This window comes from Lontra canadensis, unplaced genomic scaffold (genome assembly GCF_010015895.1).
Source record: "Lontra canadensis isolate GAN:19392208 unplaced genomic scaffold, GSC_riverotter_1.0 scaffold57, whole genome shotgun sequence".
NCBI lineage: Eukaryota > Metazoa > Chordata > Mammalia > Carnivora > Mustelidae > Lontra > Lontra canadensis.
The window spans coordinates 9,270,928-9,298,809 of NW_022631051.1; the positions used below are offsets into that span (position 1 = coordinate 9,270,928).

General features: G+C 36.5%; 1 protein-coding gene across 1 annotated transcript; it reads left to right on the forward strand.

Moving 5' to 3' along the window:
- Positions 1-574: 574 nt before the first annotated feature.
- On the forward strand, positions 575-27,882 carry RNMT (RNA guanine-7 methyltransferase). The gene is made up of 10 exons (XM_032875838.1): positions 575-1,031; positions 2,390-2,525; positions 6,019-6,144; positions 9,872-9,987; positions 10,682-10,863; positions 11,389-11,553; positions 14,161-14,278; positions 22,303-22,404; positions 23,948-23,981; positions 27,418-27,882. Exons 1-10 carry the CDS (start codon positions 612-614, stop codon positions 27,453-27,455), a joined length of 1,437 nt encoding a protein of 478 aa, XP_032731729.1. The 5' UTR covers positions 575-611; the 3' UTR covers positions 27,456-27,882.

The following is a 27,882-nucleotide window of genomic DNA, read 5'->3' on the forward strand; positions in this document are numbered from 1 at the left end:
GACATTGCCAACTTCATTTCCTGTTTCACATTGATTTCCTATGGTGCCACCAAAATCTCAGCTTCACAAGTTCTGATAGCATTGAAAGGAATGTAGTGCGGTCTATTCAGTTGACGCTGCTCTATTTGAAGCTGTATTCGTGGTATCTTCCATATGTCAGATACCAGGGTTTCCCTTAAAATTTTAAAGTGTCCTGCTGTGCCTGTACAAGTTTGTTATAGTGTCCAGCTCACAATTTGGGAAACAAGGCTATAAATTGAGGATCAGAATAGAAATGGAACTAGTGCTTGTGTAATAACCACCCCCCCAACTTATCGGTCAGTTTCAATGCCAGTAATGACTTTTATGGGTAAGATTGTGTGTATGTTTAGGCATTATAATTAGTACTTCCATATATATTCAGAGATTCATCTGTAACATATATCAGTTAATGTTTTCAGTATTCTCACTATAATGAGATTTTTAAAAAACTCCTAGTTGGTTACTGAAATGAAATGGCTGGCTTCTGGTTAAAATTGATTTAAAGTTTCAGTACTTGTGTTTACAAGTAATATCAAATTTTTGCCATTCCAGTGTTAATTCGTGAAGTTTTACTATCTATTTAAGCAAAAATGGAAAATTCTGCAAAAGCAGAGGAGTGTGGAAAGATCTCTCTTGAAGAGGCAAAAGCATCAGTAGATTTGGAAACAGAATCTTCATTCAGTATTAATGAAAACACAACCACTCCTGGGACTGGCCTTTCTGAAAAGGCTCCTATCTGTGGACAAGTAGACACACCAAAAAAGAGAAAAATGGAATTTGAAGATGATCTTATAAAGGAAAGTTCTAGTTGTGGGGAAGATACTCCAACCAAGAAAAGGAAACTTGATGCTGAAATTGTCCCAGAGGAAAAAGGTTCTGGTGATGATGAAGTCATTTCAAGGAAAAGAAGAGTGGAAACGGATGATTTTCCAAAAGATGAACCTTCTACTGGAGATGGCACACAGAAAAAGAGAAAAATAGAACTTGAGGATGTTCCTGAAAAGCAAAAAGTAGGTTGAATGTATTTTTTTATTCATAATGGGATGTGTCATTGAAATGTGGAACTGTTGTGAATATTTTTTATTTAATCTTAAATAATAAGAATGTTCTATTAGTAATAGATAATGTCTTAAGATAGCGTAGGCTTTTAACTCCTGTAATTTAGTTGCTTTTATTTAGGTGAAACTTAATGCTAATTGAGATAATTTTTGTTATTTAAGAACTCTTGTTTCACTAGAAACCTGAAAGCTAGTTTTTATAATTTGCTTTTTCTCAGTGTTTTAAAAAAGACAAGTTTTAAGTTCCAAATGATATACTTTTTTCCTTTTTTATTATGTGTCCATCACTTTCCTGTGTCAGAAATAGTAGAGATTATGACTTAAAAGATAAATTTCAACATTACACCCACCTTTAATGTGATTCCTTTAACTATATTGTTTCCAGCTTCTCATTGGGGTAGTTACATAAGCCTGATATTTTGGATGGGTAGTGTAGAACAAGGGACAGCAAGTTATTTTCATCTGGGAATATTATATTATGCAGGAATCTGAGGCAGAAGATGAGTTTGGTTGGAAGGAGTACTTTAGTGAATGAGTAAAAGTTCTGGCATCAGTCCTGGAGAGTAAAGTGTTAGGCCAGGCTTTTGCCATTGGTACGGTGTGAATCCTTGTAACAGAGAGGAGCTTGTATTATACACACAGTTTTCAAACTTTACCAGCAGCAAGACCCTTTTTTCCAAGTAAAAATATTAAACCTGATACATAAGATAGGTAAAAGATGATGCACTTTGGTTGAACAGAGTAGTGTGGGAATTTGAAGCACTTTATATACTGTGGCATTTTTACAGAATGCTTGGTGTCTTAGGTAGGTAGCACAAATGGAAACTGTTGGAATAGATTAAAAGAAAAAAACAAAAAACATTGACCCTGAACATAGCTTAATGAGTTCTAATTCCTTTGTGTGTGTTATCTCATTTAATGCTTTCATCAATTTTACATAATAATATAAAAAATATAACTGTTCCTATTTTATTCTCTTGTGGGAACCCAATCCACTGACTAACATTTATTGAATTGAATAAATCAGAACTCTGGAAGAGTACTGGTTTTATTTAGACATTGAGACCAAAATTATACAGATGAAAGACCAAGATGAAAATCTTAAACCAAGAGATGTTTTTAAAAATAGGGAACAGGGGAGAACAAATCTTAGGTGTGATTATAATTAGTGGGATTTTTGTCATCCATCCCATTGCTTATTCAAGTTCACCAATTTCATTTGTATTTTATCCTTATATAGGTCAGATGCTCTTTTAGCTTATTTTTGCCATGTTCTGATTCTTAATTTTGTTTCATTCTCTTATTTTCAGAAGTTAGAAGAGGGACACAGTTCAGCCGTGGCTGCCCACTATAATGAACTACAGGAAGTTGGTTTGGAGAAGCGTAGCCAAAGTCGTATTTTTTACCTAAGAAACTTTAATAATTGGATGAAAAGCGTCCTCATTGGTATGATTTATTGATTTTTGATTTATAGCTTGGAGTTTTTTATTTCTGCTTATGTTTCATTTTTTTTCCCAAACGATTACTCCTATGCTAAATCGTTAAGTCTTTCCTTCCTGTTAGTTACCAAGTCTTGACTTCATAAAACTGGAGCAAAAATTAAAACTAGACTTCAAGATAATTCTTCTCATATTTACTTTTGGACTACATAAAATATATGAGTTTAATTGATATTAAGTTCATAAGTTAATTAGGCTTTCAAAAGGCAGTGTGCTCCTTTTATACTTAAGATTATCTAGTGCTATTAAGTAATTATTCTATTTTACTCTTAATAGTTTTAGAACAGTGACATAATGTTGGATTAAGTATTCAGCTTCTATTAAGTCAAGAAAATGGGCAGGGTCATGATTTTTCATCTCTAGACCTTTAATGAGTCAAAAGGTTATGTGGAGATTTTTCATTGTACTTGTTTTTCTTGTGAAGTGTCTAGGGAAAAATAAAGTTTACTTTGAGACTTGATGAAGACATTCAACTTTTTGGAGCCTGCATTTTATTTATGGGAACTCATCTTTAGAATTAAAATGGAAATCTTTGGTAAAAATCTGATTCAGAATATATTTATTGCTTTGTATATCTAGCATATTAAGTAGTCAGATTCTTTATGTGAGTTTAGAGATTTTTTTTTTTTTAGATTTTATTTATTTGTCAGAGAGAGAGAAAGAGCACAAGCAGGGGGAGTGGCAGGCAGAGGGAGAAGCAGGCTCCCCACTGAGCATGGAGCCCCATGTAGGGCCTGAGCTGAAGGCAAATGCTTAACAATTGAGTCACCCAGACGTCCCAAGTTTAGAGAATTTTTAAAAACCAGTGGGTTTTGAAGTTTTCTAAGTAAGGTTTTTGGGTTGTTTGTTTTTTTTTAAAAGCCAGCCTCAGATAAAGTGAGAATGCTTTCATGATTACGCTAGAAAGAATAAGGTGCTAATTATGGGTACTTCCTACTAGTTTTGATGATAATTTACTAATTCTTATTTTACTTATTTATTTTAAAGATTTCAAAAATAATCTTTACACCCAACATGGGGCTTGAACTTAAAACCCCAAAATGAAGAGTCACATGATCTACAGACTAAACCAGCCAGGCGCCCCAATAATTTACCTTTTTTTTTTTTTCTCTTTTAGACTTACTTATTTTAGAGCGAGAGTGAGAGAAAGAGAGAGCACAAACAGGAGGGGTAGAGGAAGAGGGGGAGAGAGAATCTCAAGCAGACTCCCTGCTGAGTTCAGAGCCTGACACCAAGGCTCGATCCCACAACCCTGAGACCATGGCCTGAGCCAAAATCAAGTTAGATGCTTAATTGACTGAACTACCCAGGCTCCCCAATAATTGAATAATTTTTAAAGATACATTATTCATTCTGAATAGTATTAGGAGTGGGAACTAGGGTCATTATTTTGAACACTAATATTTTCTGTCTCACTTTGTTTTTAATATTCGTGTTTTATTACAGAAATATGATTTATTTGTCTCTACTAGTTTTCAGCTAGGGTAATTGAATGTTGGCTCATCAACCCCTCCCCTTTTATTTTTAAGGTTAGTATTATGGCATTTTTAATCTATACTTCTAAGGTAATCTATGGACTCTAGTCCTAATTTCTTTTCATTTTTTTCTTTTCCTCTTTTCCTCATCATCCTCAATAGTAGAGATAACTTCTAAGGTATTTTTTTCTGATGTGTCATTTATTCATATGTTTATTCATTGAATAAACTATTTTAAGTTCAGCCATATTTTTCACATCATTAGTTGTATTATTTTTATAATCAGGGAAACAGGTCATTTTTAAAAAGTCTTAAGTCAGACTTAGCAAAAAATTTTTCTCCCCACATATATATACTCTTCTTTCCTCCTTCAGTTGTTCAAGCAACTCCCTTAATGGGTGCATTGCTATCTGCACTTGTCTTTCAGGTCCTGGTGTAATCAGTGTGGTCTATGCTACTTCCTTCTCTGGCTTTTTTCCCCTTTCTCTTCTCAGTGCCCATTCTTGGTCATTCATTTTTTTCTTTCTTGCTTGTACAGCTTAGTAACTGCTTGAATGTGATAAAGGTATCTCTGAGTAATGTTTCATGATTTTCCCTCTTACTAGTCTTACTGTATGGAAATAGTCATTTTTTACTTATTCCATATTTGTTAATGCTATTTTTTAAAAAAGATCTATTTATTTTAGAGAGTGCATGTGTGTGTGCTCGTACGGGTTGGGGGAAGGGCAGAGGGAGGGAGGGAGAGAGAGAATCCTCAACCAGATCCCCCACTGAGCTTGGAGACTGATGTGTGGCTCAATTCCAAGACCCTAGATTATGACCTGAGCCAAAATCAAGAGTTGACCAATTAACCAACTGAGCTACCTGGGCACTCTGGTTATGCTGTTTTTTTAAGATTAGTAGCAGAAAGTTAAATATAGAACATTTGTGCTTCTATTGAAATTATTTTAAGATCCTACGGACAGTGAAAGCCAGAAATATTCATACAGAATTTCTTTCTTTTTTTTTTAGATTTAGATTTTGTTTATTTATTTTAAGAGAGAGAAAGCATGAGAGAAAGCAGGTGGTGGGAGGCAGAGGGGGAGGGAGAAATAGCCTTTCTGCTAAGCAGGGAACTTGACACAGGGCTTGATCCCAGGACCCCAAGATCATGACCTGAGCCGAAGTTAGACGCTTAACTGACTGAGCCACCCAGGCTCCCTGTGAATATTTTAGCAGTCAAAATGGTACACACATGAGATAGGAAATGTTAAACACAGAGTAATAGAGGAAGAGTAGATCTACAAATCCGTATTATATCAGGTTTTAGAATTGCTGAATACTTCAGTTGTCTAAGAATACTAATATGCCTTTAACTGATATTTGAACCATTTGACTATTGATGTATGGGGTCCTACTGATACTATTCATTGGTTATCAATGTGATTTGGTAGATTGGGATGAAAAATTTCATTTTTTTGGAGTGTTTTAAGAATTTTCATCACAGTAAAATTAAGAGGTATATATAGTATTTGGACTAGTTCTTGTATTGGTTTTGGTGGTAAGCCTGACATCTTCTATAAAAGTCAAGCACTCTTATTATTCCATAATTATTTTGAATTAGGTTAGGTATATTATAAGCTAAACATTTAGTTTTTAGAAAGAGAAAACTATAAAAATTATGAGTAATTTTTTTATATGAACAAGTGTTGAACTTTCTTGTATTAATTAGAATTTAAAATGTCTGCTATTCAATGTTTAGTCAAATTCTAAAAATAACCTTCACAAACCTATATGAACTTTCTAAAATATCAGACATATATTCTGATATAAATGAAATGTTCACCAGAAGTTACGAATTAACTACATAAAAGAACATGTAATAGTTTATAATAATGTCAGGCAGGTGTTAGTAGGTATTAGGTGTAACAGTTCATGCTGTAGTAAAAATGGAGAAATTATTATTATGACATTTTTCTCTTTTAGGGGAATTTTTAGAAAAGATACGACAGAAAAAAAAACGTGATATCACTGTTTTGGACCTGGGATGTGGTAAAGGTGGAGATTTGCTCAAGTGGAAAAAGGGAAGAATTAACAAGCTAGTTTGTACAGGTAAGATAAATAATGACATGGGAAAGAATAATTTGTGATCCATCAGGTAATTGGAAAATAAACAGAATCTCAGTATCACATGACACTAAGATATCTTAGAAGAAGATATCTGTGGCTGTGTTTGAGATGGGTGTTTTTTCAAATGAGTTTTGAGATTTTTTTTTTTAAAGATTTTATTTATTTCCCTGACAGACAGATCACAAGTAGGCAGAGAGGCAGGCAGAGAGTGAGAAGGGAGGAAGCAGGCTCCCCACTGAGCAGAGAGCCCGATGCGGGGCTTGATCCCAGGACCCCGGGACCATGACCCGAGCCGAAGGCAGAGGCTTTAACCCACTGAGCCACCCAGGCGCCCATGAGTTTTGAGATTTTACTGATGGTGTTACAAAATATAGTTAATGAGCCTGGGATAACTTGTCCTCTCTAAAAGGAGGGAAGTAATCAAAGATGGGAGTCACGTCTAAAGCACAAACTTGAAACTTCCACTGGCCAAAGATAGGACAGTTTCATCATCAAAAAGAATAGTGATTTCAGTGGATTGAAACACATCAAATAAAAGAAAAAAATCCTGTTGTTCCCCCTTGGAGGATGCTAGGAAATTTATTCATCATTCTGCAATTCATAAATTAACGGTTGGGGTGTCTTTCTTACCCTATGTGAACTGTATTTCAAGATGACCAAATGGTTGAAAAGGGAAATTCCTCTCTATTAAAAAATCAGAATGATTAAGTGCAGTAGCACTGATGAAAATCACTATTTTCCATCCTTGATGAAATGATAGATCTAAGCAACAATCATAAAAAGTTGCTAAAGCTATTAGGTGAGAAAGGTTGATGGAATTTAGTAACTGAATGAATCAAGCACTAATCAGCCTAACACTAAAGTGGGACAAGTAGATGTTACATTCTTCCAATGAGGTGAAGTACGTAGCACCACCTGTGAAGTTACCTAAATTAGCACTTCTCAACTTTCTTGGTTTTATAAACACTATATACCCTTATTTTTAAGATTGGGGACCACTGGGGCGCCTGGGTGGCTCAGATGGTTAAGCATCTGCCCTTGGCCCAGGTCATGATCTCAGGGTTCTGGGATCGAGCCTTGTATTAGGCTCCCTGGTCAGTGGGAAGCCTCCTTCCCCCTCGCTCTCTGCCTGCCTCTGCCTGCTTGTGATCTCTCTCTCTCTATCAAATAAAGAAATAAAATCTTAAAAAAAAAAAATGATTGAGGACCACCAGGAAGTGTTTTCAAGTGAAAACACTTGACCGTGAAAAAAAAAACCACAATGAGATACCACCTCACACCAGTCAGAATGGCTAAAATTAACAAGTTAGGAAATGACAGATGCTGGCGAGGATGCGGAGAAAGGGGAACCCTCCTGCACTGTTGGTAGGAATGCAAGCTGGTGCAACCACTCTGGAAAACAGCATGGAGGTTCCTCAAAAAGTTGAAAATAGAGCTACCTTATGACCCAGAAAGGTACTGTATATGTGGCTATAGCTATTGATTATAGAAATTAAAATTGAGAATTAAAATAGTATTTTTATTCATTAGAACATAAAGTTTAGCGAGAAGACTGGCACTTTAAATATTTCTCCGAATACTTTTAGAGTCTGGAATAATAGGAGACAGCTGGGTTTTCATACCTGTTTCTGCATGCACTGTGTTGAGGTGTGTTATTTGAAAAGTAGTTGTAAGATAAAGGGCTACTTTAACAGTCCTTTCAGATAATTGAGCATATTCATCTTTCATACTGTATCCAAACTCCACAGGTGGTAGTTCCTTAAAGATAGTTATAATGTAGCATCTGAATCTGTGTCAGTGAAATTTTTGTATTCTGTTATACTTAAATCCATTGGTCTGTCTTGTGCTTTGAATGGGTTTTCTGCCCTACAAGATTTTGTGATATTTGGAAAATAATGTCCACTAATGTTATGCAGATCTTCTAAATGTTGACATCAAGAAATCACATTTTTTTTAATGTTACCACCAATCAGAAAAGTTTTAAGTATTGGGAAGACGCCCAGCCCATGGTGGTAGACGCAAGTGTTTCAAGTTGTAATTCTCACTTGAAATCTCAGGTTTTATCCTTGGTAACAAATACTGTCCTTTATTTTGCTTGAAGTGAGAGGCTCACTTGATTCATTTTCAAGAAAATGTCTGCCAGATAATAAAGTCTAAGTAACCAGTTTGTCTGTCAGTGCTGCTTTCAAGTGAAAACACTTGACTGTGAAAAAAAAAAAAACCACAATGAGATACCACCTCACACCAGTCAGAATGGCTAAAATTAACAAGTCAGGAAATGACAGATGGTGGCGAGGATGCGGAGAAAGGGGAACCCTCCTACACTGTTGGTAGGAATGCAAGCTGGTGCAACCACTCTGGAAAACAGCATGGGGGTTCCTCAAAAAGTTGAAAATAGAGCTACCTTATGACCCAGCAATCGCACAACTGGGTATTTACCCTAAAGATACAAACGTAGTGATCCAAAGGGGCACGTGCACCTGAATGTTTATAGCAGCAGTGTCCACAATAGCCAAACTATGGAAAGAACCTAGATGTCCATCAACAGATGAATGGATAAAGAAGATGTATAGATACACAATGGAATACTATGCAGCCATCAAAAGAAATGAAATCTTGCCATTTGCGACGACATGGATGGAACTAGAGGGTATTATGCTTAGCGAAATAAGTCAGACAGAGAAAGATAATTATCATATGATTGCTCTGATATGAGGAAGTTGAGATGCCACGTGGGGGGTTTGGGGGGTAGGAAAAGAATAAATGAAACAAGATGGGATCGGGAGGGAGACAAACCATAAGAGACTCTCAGTCTCACAAAACAAACTGAGGGTTGCTGGGGAGAGGGGGGTAGGGAGAAGGTGGTGGGGTTATGGACATTGGGGAAGGTATATGCTATGGTGAGTGCTGTGAAGTGTGTAAACCTGGCGATTCACAGACCTGTACCCCTGGGGCTAATAATACATTATATGTTAATAAAAAAATAAATTATATAAAGAAAAAAAAAGTGGCCAGTACAGCTCACAACACAGTCACACCAGTCCTGTTCAGACTTTACTAGGGAACACAGATGTTCTGTTACTTTCCATTTCATTACACAGAATATTGAAAAAGAGCCAAGATTTAATAAAATCAACTTTTACTGCTTTATCAAAAACATTTTAAAATGAAATTGGTTTTTTCCCCCATGCTAGTTTATAGTGGTGAAGGAGATATCAAGTATTACCTGTATCATTTGGTTCACTACTAGCTTGTATTCATGATAAGGTGCCAGCTTTACTTTCCAGTGCTTTTGCGTCATCATTGCAAATCTCACCACAGGAAAAAGCAAGTAACTTTTTATTAAGAAAAAATAAACTTGATATTTTCAAAGCTGGGCCTTGATATTTTCAAAGTTGGGTGTATAGTTTACATTTTATAATTCAAATTGGAGTCTAAACTTTTTGCATTTAACTTGGAATAAGCATTTAAAAATCATGGTAGAACTTTTCTGTTATCACTACCTATTGAGAAAGCTTTTTATCTTTTTGAAAAATAATAAGGCATTTACATTGGAAGAGATACTTTTTGTTTTAAAGGAAATAGAACCTTTTTTGCTCTTACTAAGGATAGATTTCACGCTAAATGTCTAGATTTGAACCATCTTTGCATTTACATCTTATCTCTGTGGGCCTTTGTTGCCAGTTACTAATGCCTGTCCTGCTTCCAGATATCGCTGATGTTTCTGTCAAACAGTGTCAGCAGCGGTATGAGGACATGAAAAATCGTTGTCGTGATAACGAATTTATTTTCAATGCAGAATTTGTAACTGCTGATTGTTCAAAGGTACAGAGTTTTTTTCAGTTTGTCAATTTATGTTTAATATTTTTAGTTTGACTGAGTGATGTGTTTAAAAAGCAGTTAGTTCTTTTAGAATGTACTTTGAAACACTAAAAGTCTCAGGACATGTATTTTCAGTTTCAGCTAGAAATTCTGTTAATGATAAATTTCCTTAGATGACCCACTGAGTACTTCCAGGGGTTTTTTCTTAACTATTAAGTTTAAGAACTACAGAGGCGTTATGAAAGTGAGAAGGAAAAATGGTAGTATACTGCTAGAATGTTGGAAACCTTTAAAAACACTGGCACTTTTAAAAAATATCCCAAAGGCCAGTTTTGTGAGTGTTTGTTTTTTTTTTAATCACAGTTATTGTTTGATATTTTACTTTAGCCTTGAAGTAAAGCCAAATAAAGCATCAACTTTCTTAAATGTCGTATTTGGTTGATAGATTTTGAGACATGATTTCATCCTTAGTTTTTAAATTACCTTGAAAATGGGAATCAAATTCTGTTGAACCAAAAGGAAAAGATCATTTCATTGTGGACCTCATTATACATAATGAGAGAAAGAATAGGTGGTTGGGAGGACATATCTACTTTATTTTAAGGACCCTAATTCTAGAAATTAATTAGCAAAAACGTTTTTATATTACAGTTAACATCAAAATCTTGACCCATTTTAATTTTTAATTTTGTTTCAGGAACTTTTGATTAACAAATTTCGTGACCCAGAAATGTGCTTTGACATATGCAGTTGTCAGTTTGTCTGTCATTATTCATTTGAATCCTATGAGCAGGCTGACATGATGCTCAGAAATGCTTGTGAGAGACTGAGCCCTGGAGGTTATTTTATTGGTACTACTCCCAATAGCTTTGAACTGATGTAAGTGCTTTTGATATATTGTTGTTTATAAGATACTCAGAATTAGGCTTATTGTAAAGTAGCAAATGTTTATCAGAAATAGACTTCATAAAACATGCCATGTTGATCTTATAAGGGCTGAATACTTTGATAATGTATTTGAGTAGATACTCAACATTTAAGGTCAAAACGTAGATTTATGGATGAATCTTTAAAACATCTTTATTGGGTAAATTGGAGACCTATGCTATACCCAGCCAGAGGTTGTAGTGCTATACAAACTCCAGATCAGATACTCAAAGACTTAGCTAGTAGTCATGATAATGAAGTGAAGCCTGTTTCCAGCCTAATTTTATTAGTGAGCATGTGAATGATCTGTTAATGTATTGCTTCTTAAAAGTAGTTCAAATCCAGTTAAAAAGCTGATCAGGTATCTTTTTAAAATTGCATCTTTTAGTTTTTTCACATGCATAATCTGATCAGAATAAGTCTGAGCTAATAACAGCTTTAATCTTTTTATTTTGGTTTGGGGATAACCTTTAATAGAAGACGCCTTGAAGCTTCAGAAACAGAATCATTTGGGAATGAGATATATACTGTGAAGTTTCAGAAGAAAGGAGATTATCCTTTATTTGGCTGCAAATATGACTTCAACTTGGAAGGTGTTGTGGATGTCCCTGAATTCTTGGTCTATTTTCCATTGCTAAATGAGTAAGAATGTCATTAATCTGTTATTCTCTTTTTGCCTTAAGAGAAAGAAAGAAAAAAAATTAGTATTTTTGTTCATTCCTTATTTTAAATGGAACCCAAAGAAAAATTATGGCCTTGTAAAAAGAAAAAAGAAAAACTAACCTCAAGTTCAGGTTTATGCCATAGCTTCTTATACCTTGCTTATTTAGTTTTCTTTTATCCATGGAATTACTTTATCCTGTAGATAAGAAAGGGAGACTGTTGTTGCCTTCATCTTGTGGCAGAAAATACCTGACATTGAAAATAGTGAAAGATATTTTTTTAAACTGTTAGTAACTTTGTAATATAAATGAGTCTTCATAAAGCAAAGCTCCTCCTTTGATGAGGATAGGTATTGAAAGTTGTTTTACATTTCACTATAGCTTTGAACTTTCGTACATCACATAGGCAGTGTTGATAATAAGATCCTGATTCAAGAATGTATTCCACTCATGCACTGGTTCTAGGTGTCCTCTAGCCACTCAGGTGCCTTTAAAATGAAAGTTTTTTTTTAAATGCTAGGAAGCACTAGCAATTTTTGTACTTAATTTGCTTAATGGTGATACACATGTATAGTCACAAGTCATCACTATAATATAAATTTTTTAAAGATTATTTACTAAAACAGTTACACATTCAGTGAGACAGGATCTGAAAAATGCATAGGATTTTGAGATGTTCTTTGCAGTTTTATTAAACTGAACAAAAACATAGCTTTTATATGGCAAACCTATTCAAATTGGACAAATCGAGTCTTAGTTCTTTGTAATTTTGCTATTTCTAAGGTGTACAACTTGATTTTATTTCTGAAGGCTTATTTTGGAGACTTATGGTAGAAAGTGAACTGCCTAGAATAAAAGAGACTCTTAACTTACATTGTCTTTCCAAGAAGGGTTAATTCAAATTATGGGGAGCACTGTCTTACATATGCCTCTTACATACATATCCCAGTGGCTCTCACACATATTCTTTTTCATTGTCCTTTCCCCATTGTCCTTTCACTTGATAAGCCTTCTCATTGACCGTTGAAGAGTTATTTTCCCTTCATCTCCTCCTTTACCTTCTACCTGAGATCATCCTCCAGACTCCTTATGTTGTCAACAAATACAGATACTATAAACTTTGGCAAATGCAGTAGGAAAAAAACAGTGTAACAGGGAGACCTCATGTAATTGAGTATTTAAGGAATCCACCTGTGAAGAAGTGATGTTTAAGTCAACATCTAAAGGATGAAAAGAAGTTTGCCAGTTGAAGACTAGAAGGGAGAATATTCCAGGTATAGGGACAATATATGTGAATGAGCTGAAGGAAAACCATTGTGTGGGTTGTAAGGAATCAGGGCCCAAGTGGCTCAAGATGAGGCAGCATTGTTGTTATTATTTTTTTTAAATAAGCTCTGTGCCCAGTGTGGGTCTTGAACTCATGACCCTGAGATCAAGATCACATACTGTGTAGTTGTATGGACTGAGCCAGCCAGGTACCCCAAGGAACCATTCCTTATAGATGAGTGCATTAAAGGCCATGCAAAAGGCTTTTGAATTGTGTTCTATTAAGTGGGCTAGAAAGCCACTGCAGGGCGTAGATGAAGGAAGTGACATGTATGTATTTTTGTGAAAGTTCAGTCTGGCTGTAGTTGGAAAATTCATTGAGGGAGAAAAGAATGAAAGCAGGGAAATAAGCAATGTAGTATAGCTGAGTGGTGGTAATAGTTAAAGCAAAATGGTGGCCAAAGAAGTGTTAAGAACTACTTGAAGAATATTTTATAGGTAAACAGAGGATGTAGTGGTGTATGGAACATTGGAAAGAGGATGGTGGCATGGAGAACTCTGAGGTTTCTGGCATGAATCATTAGATAGATTTACTGAAGTAGCAAAGATTGGCAGAACAGTCTAGTGGGGTTCAGCCTTGATTTGGAAAGTTGGAGAATACCTGTGACGCATCCTGGTGGAGATTTCTAGGAAGCAGTGGAATAAATGAGAATGACAAGAGAGAGCTGAGCTACAGATAGCTGTTGGCATGCTGTGTGAAGTCAGGAAAGGGAAAATGAGTAATGCTCTGGGCCAAACTTCAGAACATTAGAAGTTAGGTAAAAGAAATTTGTAAAACAAACTGTGCAGAAGCAGCCCAAGATGTGGTTTGAAAATTAATAGTGTATCTTGTCAGAGAATCCAAGAGATGAAAGAGACTATTTTAAGAAGGAATGGTAGCTGTTCTTAATGCCACTGTGAGGGATCAAGTTAAATAAAATAGAATTAATAGAAAAGTGTTCCTTATAGATGTTCATCCCCATCTCATAGCTTTCATTTTATTTCCTGACCTATTTGTTACAGTAATGGAGTTTCATTTTATTTCCTGACCTATTTGTTACAGTAATAGAGTTTCCTGTGACCCACTGAGATTTAGGATGCATGTTATCTTATAGATGTAATTATTGGCATGTTACTCTTCATTCATTTTGTATTCTCCTGTTATGAATTTATAATAGTTTTTTGATGATCCCCAGACATTGTCACTGTTATGTGAAAGTAAACTACAGAGGAATTATAAATATTTTGGAAACATTTTCATTAAGTAATCTGTTTTGGACAGAATGGCAAAGAAGTACAATATGAAACTAGTCTACAAAAAAACATTTCTGGAGTTCTATGAAGAAAAGATTAAGAACAACGAAAATAAAATGCTGTTAAAACGAATGCAGGCCCTAGAGGTAGGTGTTTAGAAAAGGTATAAACATTCCAGGTCTTAGTAAACTTGTTTGACTGTTTCTGGGATTCCTTTCAAGGCCATATAGATGCTCAATATTTATATAAGTCGTGGATTATTTTGTATCACTATAGACTCTTCAGCACCTAGGACAGAGCTCATTACAGAAACTTTACTTGGTGGGTACTCAGGAAATACTTGAATGAATGAATGAGTGAGTGAGTGGTGCTATCATCAAATTCTATTTTCTGGATACTATTGCTTTTAAATAGGATTTCTTAACCTCAGGGCTGTTGGCATTTTAGACTTTAATTTCTTTGTTGTTAGGCGCTGTTCTATTCACACTAGGACATTCAACAACATCTCCGGCATCTGTGCACTAGATTTTAGTAGCACCCCTGCCCCCAGTTGTGACACCCAAAAATGACTCCAGACATTACCAAATGTCCCCAGGGGTGCATTACTGCACTATTTCTTCACAGTATTGCCCTTTCGTTAACATTACTAATTTAAAAATCTTCCTGGCCAGGGTCTAAGTTGAGCTCATACCATGCCCAATTTTGTTTTTTGCCAACTCTCTAGCAAAATTGTGGTCTTTTAGACTATATTGTTGCTGGGACCTGCTTCTGGACTCCTTTGTGCTTTCCCTAATTGCAGCAATGACAGTTTCTATACAAGTTTTAAATATAGTGGATTGCCATGGACTAGTTTTCCTTATGTCCTTTTTCAGTATTTAATTAGGTCTAAAATGGTGAGTGAACATTTTTATTCTTTTTTTTTTCTTAGATTTTTTAAAATTTTTATTTATTTGACAGAGAGATCACAAGTAGGCAGAGAAGCAGGCAGAGAGGGTGGGGGGAAGCAGGCTCCCCACTGAGCAGAGAGCCCGACGTGGGGCTCGATGAGTTGAAGGCAGAGGCTTAACCCACTGAGCCACCCAGGCACCCCAACATTTTTATTCTTGATCAACAGGATCATATTAATCAACTGATCATTGAATTTTTTCAGAGAGTTCATTCAACTTAGAATTTTTTTAGAGTACTTTAAACATACTCATTATTTTGCTAATTACCCCCACAAAGTAGGCAAAACAGTGACCGTCCATATTTTAAAATGGGCAGTCTGAGGCCCAGAGAGGATATGTGACTTGTTCAAGGCCACAAAACTATTAACCTTCATACTTTCTTTAGTTTTTATAGGTGATTTTTAAACAAAAGTCTCCTGCTGTAGTTGCATCCATACAACTTTCCCAATTTGGAGGGGAAGCATCCTTTTTAAATCCTAAATTATTTTTTGAAACCAGTAAACCACTAAAATGTTATTAGTTGTATATCCTATATTTCCTATATTCCACTAAAATGTCATTAGTTGTATTTCCTATATTTTAGAATTAAGAACATTTTTATTTACTTTATGTTAGCAGGAGAAGCTTGTTTTTATTTTGAGGGAGAATAGAAAACTAGAAAAAGTGTGTGTATACTTACTTTATGTTAGCAGGAGAAGCTTGTTTTTATTTTGAGGGAGAATAGAAAACTAGAAAAAGTGTGTGTATACAAATCACCACACACACACACACACACACACACACATGCGCGCACGCGCGCATGTATGGTGTCGTCTTTCCTGGTGCTTTGCATGTACAAAAACATGTACTTAAACAGCAAACAGCCGAATTTAGTATCTGAGCTTATTGTAGGATGCATATAAAGAAAGAGGAAAGAGAAGATAGCAAAGTAGACATTTCCGGATCATTTTCTTCAAAACTGATCAGGGAGATCTGGGTGTAAACTGAGTCCTTGCCAGCTGGTTTGCTGCAAAAAGACAAAGTAATTAAAAAGAATATGTAAGCTTTGTAGAATAGATGGTTGTTAAAAATATTAAGTATTCTATATAGTTCATTCTGTTCTGATTTACATGTATTACAGAGCAGTTCACTTCATAGTATAAGGGGATGCTACTTGAAATGGATTAAAAATAATGCTTGAGCTAGGCGCCTGGGTGGCTCAGTCATTAAGCATCTGCCTTTGGCTCAGGTCATAATTCCAGGGTCCTGGGATTGAGTCCTGCATCAGGTTCTCGCTCAGTGGGAAGCCTGCCTCTCCCTCTCCCACTCCCCCTGCTTGTGTTCCCTCTCTTGCTATCTCTCTCTGTCAAATAAATAAATAAAATATTTTAAAAAAATAAATAATGCTTGAGGTAATTTGAATAAACATTTGACCAATTTAGCCTTAACAACAAAGCAGTGTGTGTGTGTGTGTGTGTGTGTGTGTGTGTGTGTGTGTGAGAAATATGGAGACTGCCCATAATTTGGAGGCTGGGTTATTTTCCTTATCTTCTTGAACTCACAGTGTTCTCTGTTGATTCAAGTTGTTTATCTGTATTTTGTTTTTTTAAGTTTTCATTTTAATCACCAAGTGCTCATCAGGACAAGTGCAGTCCTTAATCCCTGCCCATTGTTTCACCCATCCCGCCCAACTATCTTTCCTCCGGTAACCATCCATTTGTTTTCTGTAATTAAAAGTCCATTTCTTGTTTTAGTTCTTCCTTAGTGATTTGGATCCCTTTTATTTCTTTTTGTTGTCTGATTGCTGTGGCTAGGATTTATAGTACTATGCTGAATAAAAATGGTCAGAGTGAACATACTTGTCTTGTTCCTGACCTCTTAGGGAAAAGGCTTTCAGGTTTTCCCCATTAAGGATGATGTTGGCTTTGGGTTTTCATATATGACCTTTATTCTGTTGAAATAGGTTCCCTCTAAACCTACTTTGTTGAGGGTTTTTAGCATGAGTGGATGTTTGTCAGATGTGTTTTCTGCATCTATTGAAATGATCATGGTTCTTATCATTTCACTTATTGATGTAATGTATCACAACTGATTCATGAATATTGAACCATCCTTACACCCCAGGAGTAAAGCCCACTTGATCCTGGTGAATGATTTTTTTTTAAATGTATTATTGAACCCGGTTTGCTAGTATTTTGTTGAGGATTTTTGCGTCTGTGTTCATCAGAGGTATTGGCCTGTAGTTCTTTTTGTGTGTGTGTTGTCTATCTGGTTTTTGTATCAGGGCAATGCTGGCCTCATAGAATGAATTTGGAAGTTTTCCTTTTCTATTTTTTAGAATAGTTTGAGAAGAGTAGATATTAACTCTTTTTTTAAATGTTTAATAGAATTTGCATGGAAGCCATCTGTCCTGGACTTTTGTTTGTTGGGAGTTTTTTCATGACTGATTAAATTTCTTTGCACGTTCAAATTTTCTATTTCTTCCTTTTTCAGTTTTGGTAGGTTATAGATTTCTAGGAATTGATCCATTTCTTCTTAGTTGTCCAATTTGTTGGCATATAATTTTTCATAATGTTCTCTTATAATTATATTTCTATGGTGTTTGTTGTTACTTTGCCTTCCTCATTTGTGATTCTGTTTATTTGGGTCCTTTTTCTTGATAATCTGGCTGGAGGTTTATCAATTTTACTGATTTTTTTTTTTTTTCTAAAGAAAGGAAATTCCTAGTTTGTTAAGAGGTTTTGTTTTGTTTGTTTTTTTTTTTAAGATTTTTTTTTTTTTTTTAATTTGACAGATCACAAGTAGGTAGAGAGGCAGGCAGAGAGAGACAGGAGGAGGCAGGCTCCCTGCTGAGCAGAGAGCCCGATGCGGGACTCGATCCCAGGACCCGTGAGATCATGACCTGAGCCAAAGGCAGAGGCTTTAACCACTGAGCCACCCAGGCGCCCATCAGTTTTACTGATTTTTTTTCAAAGAACCAGCTTCCAGGTTCATTGCTTTTTGTTTAGCTGTTTTTTAGTTTCTACATCATTTATTTCTGTTCTGATCTTTATTATTTCCTTCCTCCTACTGATTTTAGGTTTTGTTTATTGTTCTTTATCTAGATCCCTTAGGTGTAAGGTTAGGTTGTTTGAGAGTTTTCTTACTTCTTGAGATAGGCCTGTATTGCTATAAGCATTCCTCTTAGAACTGTTTTTGCTGCATCCCAAAGGTTTTGGACTGTTGTGTGTTTGTTTTCATTTACTTTTTTTATTTCTTCTATTTCCTGGTTGACCTATTCATTGTTTAGAGGCATGTTATTTAACTTCCCTTCATTTGTGGTCTTTGTACATTTTTTCTTGACTTCTAGTTTCATAGCATTCTGGTCAGAAAAGATGCATGGTATGACTTTGATCTTTTTTAAATTTCTTGAGGCTTGTCTGTGGCCTAATGTGCAGTCTGTTCTGGAGAATGTTCCATGTATACTTGAAAAGAATGTGTATTCTGCTGTTTTAGGATAGAATGTTCTGAATATACCTGTTAAATACAACTGGTTGGCTGTGTTATTCAAAGCCATTGTTTCCTCGTTGATTTTCTGTTTAGATGATCTGTGCATTGATATAAGTGGGCAGTTAAAGTTACCTACTATTATATTTTTATCAGTGAGTTCCTTTATGTTTGTTATTAATTGTTTTATGTATTTGGGTGCTTCCATCTTGGGGGCATAAATATTTACATTGTCATAACTTCTTTGGGGATTATTCCCTTTATTATTATCTACTGCCCCTCTTGGTCTCTTATTATAGTCTTTGTTTTGAAATATATTGCACATTAGGGAGGATATGTGCTATGGTGAGCACTGTGAATTGTGTTGGACTGATGAGTCACAGACCTATACCCCTAAGACAAATAATACATTATATGTTAATTTTAAAAAAATTTATTTTTTGCAATATAAGTACTGCTACTACCCTATCTTTTGACATCCACTGGTATGATAAATGTTTCTCCATCCCCTCACTTTTTTTTTTTTAAGATCTATTTATTTATTTTACTGTGTGAGAGAGAGAGAGAGAATGGGAAGCAGCAAGGGGCAGAGGGAGAGGGAGACAGAATGCCAAGCAGACTCCTTGCTGAATGTAGAGCCCGATATGGGGCTTAATCCCAGTACCCCAAGATCTTAACCTGAGCCAAAACCAAGAGTCAGACACTCAATAGACTGTGCCACCCAGGCACCCTTCCATCCCCTCACTTTCAATCTGTAGGTGTTCTTAGGACTAAAATGAATCTCTTGTGTGCAGCATATAGATGGATCTTGTTTTTTATCCATTCTGTTACCCCGTGTCTTTTGATCGGTATGTTTAGTCCATTTCCATTCAAAGTAATTATTGATGGTTATGTATTTGTTGCCATTTTATTATTTGTTTTGTGGTTCTTTCTGGAGATTTTCCCTGATCCTTTCTTCTCTTTCTTTCATAGTTTGCAGGTTTTCTTTAGTGATATATTTGGATTTCTTTCTTTTTATTCCTTGCATATTAGTGGTTTTGACATGTGGTTACCCTTAGGTGTGTATATATCATCTTCTGCATATAGCAGTCTATATTAATTTGATAGTAGTTTAAGTTTGAACCCATTCTTTACTCTTCCCTGGTTTTAGGTATATGGTGTCCAGTTTCATATCCTTGACTGAGTTTTTACAGAAACATTCGTATTTACTGCTTCTGTGTTTCCTACTTTCATATTGTCATTTTTGGTCTTTCTTTTCCACTTGAAGAATCCCCTTTAATATTTCTTTTAGGGCTGGTTTAGTGGTCACAAACTCCTTTAGTTTTGTTTGTCTGGGAAACTCTTTAATCTCTCTTCCTGTTCTTAGTGGTAGCTTTGCTGGATAGAGTATTCTTGGCTATTGATTTTTCCCGTTCAGTATTTTTCAGTATGTCATTCCACTCCCTTTTGGCTTCAAGAGTTTCTATGGAAAAATCTCCTGCTAACCTTATGGGTTTTCCCCTCTAAGTTAATGACTTCTTTTGTCTTGCTGCTTTTAATATTTTTCCTTCATTACTGTATTTTGCAAATAGAATTACAGCATGCCTTGGTGTGGATCTGCTTTTCTTGATTTTGATGGGGGTTCTCTGTGCTTCTGGATCTGCACATCTGCTTCCTTCCCCAGAGTAGGGAACTTTTCAGCTGTTAATTTCTTCAAATAAATGATCTGCCCCTTTTTCTCTCCTTCTAGGACACCTATAAAATGAATGTTATTTTATTTTTGTTCTAAGTTTATTTTTGTTCTATTTATTCCCTAAGTTTACTTTTGTTCTATTTATTGAGTTCCCTAAGTTTATTTTTGTTCTATTTATTTTTTTTCTCTCTTTTGTTCAGCTTGATTATTTTCCACAACTGTGTTTCTGGGTCACTAACTTGTTCCTCTGCTTCTTTCAGCCTGCTGTTCATTCCATTATGCATGTTTTTCATTTTGTTTTTTAATCCCTTTATCTCTCTGTTATATGTGTTAATGGTCTCACTGATGTTCTCTATTCTTCTCAAGTCACATGAGTATTCTTATGATCATTACTTTAAATTCTCCATCAGGCATGTGCTGTTTCATTTAGATCTCCAGCCACGGCCTTGTCCTATTTTCATTTGGGACAAATTTCTCTGTCTTCTTATTTGGTCTGTGTCTCTTTGTGTTTGGAAAGTTAGCTACATCTCCTGTTCTTGAGGCTAATGGCTTTAGGAAGAGAGGTTCTCTAGTGCTGTGCCGCATAGAGCCCCTTGGTCCCCAGGGCCTTGTGTGTGCAGGAGTGTCTTCAGTGTGTGTTTTGTGTGCTCTGCTGTTGTGTCCTGGTCTCTCTGTCCTTAGGCTAGTCATCTGCAGAGGCTGTCTTTGCCTGTTGTGAGCAGTATTTGTTGCCTGGCTTGAATGTGTGTTTTATCAAGATGTGCTCTGGTCTGCTTGTGAGATAGGACTTCTTGCTCTGCTGCTGGAACTGAGGCCCTGCAAAACCCCCAGGTAGGCAGATGTGTGGGTACTGGTTTGGGCCTGTTTTCTGTGGAAGGGGGCCCACCACAGTGGGACTGAGGCAAGGGTTCTTGGGAAGGGCCGTTCCACCAGAGTGTAGGCAGGGTCGGATTGTCATAAGCAGTTTAGGTAGTGAGTATTCACAAGTACTGGTTCCTGCAAGTGGCTGGTGTTTATGGTGAGGGACCACGAAAGGAAATGATGCCAGCCAGTTTCTTTATTCTTGGAGGAGTCTCTGATCATTGTCTCTCTTGGGCATGTTCTGAGATGAGCAATTAACCTTCCCACTGCCTGCCCCAGGCACTCTTCAGATTGCTGTTTCCATGTTATATGTCTGCAGGCTGTTTCTGTGCTTTTTCTTCAACAGCAGCCCCAATGTCCTTCTCTGAGCTCTCCCAGATCCAAACACACTGACCAGGCTTTAAGCCTTGTTGGTTGCAAGAACTCAGGAAGTTAAGGCTCTTTTGCTTTCCAAGCCAAATGCTGTGAGGATTTGTTTTCCCCATATGCTTCCCTGCGTATTGGTCTATTTCTCACCCTTCTCAGTGACTGCAACTTCCTCCCTCCCCATCAGCGTGGCCACCATCTGCTTTTTCCAAACCGTCTCTCTGCATTTTCTACCTTCTTCAGTGTGGTCTCTTCTCTACCTTCAGTCGTAGAGTTTGTTTTACCAGTCTTCGGACTGATTCCTGGGGTATTTAGGATGACTCGATAGTTACTTTGTTGAATTCATAGTATGAGGTGAGCCTCTGGGCCTCTTACTCCACCACCATCTTCACCCAGGACTTTGAGTTTTTCATTTGTATTATTTATAATTTCTGTTCATGTTTCTGATGGCTAGTACATCACCATAATGTTTAAATTAATATTTAGCTCTTTCGATAATAACTTCCTTCAGCTTTGTGTCAGAACGGAACAGGTCTTTCCCTGGGAGTCAGGGAGATGCAAGTGTTTGCTGCTAAGTGATTCTTGGAGGTGATTAAATAAATGGTACAGTTTTGTCTAACTATAAATATTCTATGATTATCATCAAAGTTGACTGTCGATAACAGCTACTTTGTTAGGAGAGGATCCCCTTCTCCCATTTTTTTTTTTCTGTATTTCAAAAGAATGTGTGGTCTGTATTGCTGAAATAATACTTAAGGATTATTTTCTTAATTATTTTTTTCTGTGACTTAACTGTTTTTACTTCTGAATTATAAGTTTCATTTAATTTCCTAACTAGGAATTTTACTTGCTTCCCTAGCCATATCCAGCAAATGAGAATTCCAAACTTGCCTCTGAGAAGATAGATGACTATGAACATGCAGCAGAGTACATGAAGAACAGTCAAGTAAGGTTACCTTTGGTAAGTTTTCACATGTAGCATGTTTTCCAGAAAATGAAAAACAAAAGCTCATGTTTTATGGAAACTTACGAAATGATTTCATTGGTTTACAAATCAGATACATGTCAGTATATTTCCCCTTTTTAGAAACAGAATAGAAAAGAAAATATGTCAGTACTGAGAATGGAGTGATAAGGCTGCGGAGAAAGTTACAAGCTTGATTGGAGAGTTTCTTTCTATGTCATTATGTCTTAACCTAGGCGCTGCTGACTCATTGTGTTCCATAGATAAAATTCACGGGCTCATGAACTTACATGGAGAAAAATTACATCTCCATTTTCACTGACTTCTACATGGAAGTTCACGCTTTCTTTAATTAAGAATGCAGTAGTACCACAATGGTATTAGATATAGCTGTGACTTTGCTATCAATAGAAATTACAGATATTTGCATAACACATATCCGGGGACATCTTAGACTATCGTTTATATTCATCACTTCTTCAAAATTGTATTAGTTACTCTGTCTTGTTAGTGTATGTGCAAAGCAGCATATATATGACTGTATCAATGTGTTTTTTAGTATTTTGGTAACTATTTTAAACATAATTTATTTCCTTTGAATGATATGGATTTTGTGATTCCTTTGTAAAAGCATGAAAAATCTTATTCCCTCCTCCTATGCTACTAGATGTTTCAAGATAGGCTTTTTTATTTTTTCATTTTCCAAGTTAAAAATATAAGTAGATGCTTTTTCTAGTTACACACATGCACAAGTACCCTCTTTACACAAATTCACCCTTTGGTTGAGAATCAGTGGTTTAGAGAATTAGGCAGGAGAACAAAATTCAGAGGATAACATTAAAATCTCATTTATTTCTTTTACATATTTAGTTCACAATAATGGTAACATTAAATTATGTGTATAGTTGGCGCTTGGGCAGTGTGGGGGTGATTCCCCATGTAGTCAAAAGTAAACCTATAACTTTTGACTCTAGACTTAATGACTCTAATAGTTGGCTATTAATAACTAATAGACAACTGTTGACCAGAGGCCTTCCAATATGATGATCAGTTAATTAGTACATATTTTGTATGTATTGTATCACATGCTGTATTCTCACAAAAATGTAAACTAGAGAAATGTTATTAAGAAAATCAAAAGGAGGGGCGCCTGGGTGGCTCAGTGGGTAAGCCTCTGCCTTTGGCTCGGGTCACCATCCCACGGCCCTAGGATCGAGCCCCGCATCGGGCTCTCTGCTCAGTGGGGGGCCTGCTTTCCCTCTCTCTCTGCCTGCTTGTGATCTCTGTCTGTCAAATAAATAAATAAAATCTTTAAAAAAAAAAAAAAGAAACAAGGAAAAGGAAACACATTTAGATTATTTGTTGAAAAAAATACACATATAACTATAGCTGCATAATTCAAACCTGTGTTGTTCAAGGGTCAACTTATATTTATAGTGAAGTGGGGGTGTTTGGGCACTTCTCTGCAGTATTGAAAAATAGGCATTTATGTACTTCTATATTCAATCTAAAAATGTTCTTTCTTTTTCTTTAATTTCAGGGAACCTTAAGTAAGTCGGAGTGGGAAGCCACAAGTGAGTATATCATCAATATAGATTAACTGACATTTTCAAAGATCGTTTCAGAGTGATCATTAAAATTTGAAAACTTTGGAATTTTTCCAACACATATTAGGGTGTGTGTGTTTATGTTTACATAGAATCCCTATGTATGTTTAACGCCCCCTTTCTTGCACAGCTGTTTAGTGCCAGGAGAAAATATATGCAGGATGTTCCTTAATATAAACTTTCATGAGCATTCTTAAACATTTTCATTGCTTACTCATTACTACATAGCCACCTGTATTTGCTATCTTTATCTCAGATTTCTGTTGGAAATTCCGGCTTTTAGAACACTACGACATATCTTGTCTAGCCACTCTGACATTGACAACAAAGGCGTAATTAATAGGTACTAGAACATTTAGTGAAGCAGCAATGAGCAGGTTATTTTAAAGGGATGTGTGATTGGGAAGGGCCTGGTATGGAGACATGCTGAAGTGAGGTGCCTGTCTTTGGAAGAGAAGTCAGAGGCCTGGCAAATCTGTGAAGTCCGTGGATGTTGAGGAAGTGAAAGCCCATACCCTCAGTGTTAAGAAGATGATAATACCCTCATATGGCTGCCCTGAGGACATAAAAAGTAGTTTTCTTGTTCATTTAAGTGTTTGTTAACTCTGTTGAAGGCATAAGTGGTAATCAGAGACAATCTGTTTGATAACGGTTGAGTTATTACGTAAATTTCTTTGAAAGGGCTTTGGGGGAATAAAAAACAATAGAGTCGTAATCTCTACTTTCCAGATGTATACTGTCTAATGGAAGAAACAGACACAGATAAAGGCAGTACTAGGCAAACTGTTTGAAGTGCTGAAGTTTCTATAATGGGGAAAAGAGATGAAGGAGAGCGCAAGGAAAAGCAGTAAAATCTGGAAAATAGTAATAGCTGATATAATTGAGTAACACGTGCTCAAGCATGACTGGAGAGTTTTCATATGTTTTAACTCATTTCATCCTCACAAACTTAGGGGTAGGCTACTTTTTGTAGTATCTTCACAGATTAAAAGAAGCACTTCGATAACTTGTCTGAGGTCTCAGGGCTTACCCAGGTGATTCATACTTGTAACCATGGCCTCATGTGTGAAAGGATTGTGCTAGGACTTGGCTGAATTGGAGAGAGAGGAGAAGGAAAGAACACAAATAGAGCCAGTATGTTTAGCCTGTCTGTCTCAGAATATTGCTACCCTTAGTGGAAATGGGATTAGAGGACCAACAGACTGGGAAATGTATGCCTAAACCTGTACATTTCATTACTTTTCCTAGAGTGGAGATGGCACAGTTCTCTTAGATGCCCTGCCGCTCCCAAACTATGATGTAGGAAGGAAAACAGCTTTGGTCACAAGTAGTGCAGGTGGTACTAGCTGTAGTTTAGAAAAATGCGTTTCTGTACCTTAGTGTGGACTTTAGTGATAGCATGCAGCTGGACAAATCAGATGCCCCCCAGACCAAGGACGGAGATGGCTTAGAGAAGTGAAAAGCAGTAGGCAAGGAACAGTGGTCACACTGCAGCCAGGATCCAGTTTGTCCGGGTCAGTGTGTTCTTTGATGAATTATACTCTTCTAAACTGGAGGGTTCTGTGGACTGGAGAGCATCTTTTCTGGTGTCATAGCCTGATAAGTTCAAGAAGCTGTACTTCAAACTCCTGCTGGTCTAATCGTTAAGCTCCTATTACCAGAACCTGCTGCTCCTCTAGAAGATTCTTTAAATGGGAGAGGAACATGAAGAATTGTTGCCAACTGGCTTTTTTTTTTTCAAGATTTTATTTATTAATTTGAGAAAGAATGAGAGAGAGAGAGAAAGCATGAGATGGGGAGGGTCAGAGGGAGAAGCAGACTCCCTGCCGATGACGCAGGGAGCCAAATGCAGGACTCAATCCAGGGACTCCAGGATCATGACGTGAGCCGAAGACAGTTGCTTAACCAGCTGAGCCTCCCAGGTTCCCGCTGATTTGCTTTTAGTAGTGGTTCAGTGTTTATTTTTTTAAATCCCAATTGATAGGCCTACATGGAAGGCATTTTATATTAGACTTTCAGAATGTTTGAGTTAGAAAGGAAAGAATGTTATTTATTGCTGATCTGAATTCAAACATTGCATCTGAGTGGTTTTTAAATGACCCTAGATTTAAGGTAGGTGAGGGCTGCTGGGTTGTTTGCAGTAGGTACTAGTGTGTTTGGGGTGGTTTTGGCAAGGTTGGACTGCAGAGGGATTGCTTGGAGTGAGGGCCACGCTAAATAATGCTGTCTGCTTCTGAGTCTTGTGACATGCTTGTGAGCTTGGTCTGCTTTGCCTTCTTGTCTTCCAGAAGAATCTACGATGTTGATATCACCCTGCCTGTTCTCTGTCCATCTGTCTACTGTATTACCAGCAATGTTTCATTTCTCCTAAAAGAAATTGGGAGCTAGTAGATAAGAAACAGAATAGCATTACTAAAATAGCATTTTGGAAGGACTGGTGTCATATTCCTGGACAGGTTGAGGAAAAAGCTAAAGGATTGGGAGGTTTTTACATGATCTGCAGTCATTCATCTGCACCCTGTTCAGAAGTTAACTCAGAAAGGGAGGGCACCAAGGTACATGGCCTACTATCTTGACTCACTGACTGAATGTCCTAGTGTACGCGCTGAACATCCTTGTGATGTTCTGAGGATTTGTCATTTTTTCAGGTGTTTGTTTACCATAAAATTTATTAGTATCTTATTAGAAGATATAATAGCTTTGAACTTCAGTGTGATCCAGAATGAGGAATTATAGATGCACTTAGATCTCTTTGAGTGAACACATGCCAAAGCAGGAAATCATATTTAAGGGAGAGTATTCTTGGGACTGGAATATCACTGTTGGGGCCAGATAAATACCTCTAAGCATCAGTTATCATGTAGCTTTTGGCTCACTTTCCTTATCAGTCCTTACAGTAGAACAGTTGGATAATTGGATGAATTTTAACTTGCCAGTTACATATGTTCCTTATAATTCTTACTAATTTTTCCCCCCAAATAGAAAATCTAGGTAACCAGTGCCAGAAGTAATCATGGTACTGCGGTTATTCTACCTATCTTACTCCAGATAAAAAGAATTAAGTTGTAAGATTTTTTAGTTTTAATTTTCTTTGCCTTTATACTTTTAATTTTTCTTATGTCAAGCTGTTTTTTAGAGATTTTTAGAACCATTGAGTTGGCTTTCTCAAGATCTATAATGTCACTGAGTATTATAATACGTGGATATTTGTTTTCAGGTAAATAGCTATGACCCCGTATCTGCTTAAGTATGACTCAAAATAATTGAGGACTCTTAGAAATACTGGGATTTTTCCTCTCAGAAACTTGAGAATTTTCACCAAATTCCAAACAGGACTGAAATTGTTCTGTTTAGCCTACAGATATGAGAAATCAAACTCTAATTTGTATTATTTTCTTTTTAGGTATTTACTTGGTTTTTGCATTTGAGAAGCAGCGGTGAGCACATACGCAGTAGTCCCAGGACAGCTGTGTCCCGTCCTGTGCAGATTTGAACGCTCCATTCTAGATCTGACAACTTTCTGTTTGTTTGTTGTAATTACTCTAAATGTGCAGGATGCTGCCGGAAACTCCAGTGTGTAAATTCAACATTTGCTGTCTGTGACAGATGAACTTTTGTGTGTGTATATAAGAATGAGTTGGGACCTTTGTCTTTAAAAATCTATTTTTAAGTAATGTTCTAAGAATTCCATTTGCCTCACTACTCTCCTAGCGCATAAAAATTATAGTATGACTTGTTAGAGCTGCTGAACTCTTTCCACAGTGCTCTGATTTGTTCAATGTTCGTTTCCAGTATTAAATTCATTGCCCTTGTAGAATTGCTGAGGGAGCATACTGGTTTATGGGGGTTTGTGCTGATTTCTGTAGTT

Coding starts and splice junctions, on each gene's coding strand:
- RNMT (XM_032875838.1), top strand. CDS start 612: ATGGAAAATTCTGCAAAAGCAGAGGAGTGTGGAAAGATCTCTCTTGAA. Junction 2,526..6,018: donor GATGAAAAGCGTCCTCATTG/GTATGATTTATT, acceptor TTTCTCTTTTAG/GGGAATTTTTAGAAAAGATA. Junction 11,554..14,160: donor TATTTTCCATTGCTAAATGA/GTAAGAATGTCA, acceptor TGTTTTGGACAG/AATGGCAAAGAAGTACAATA.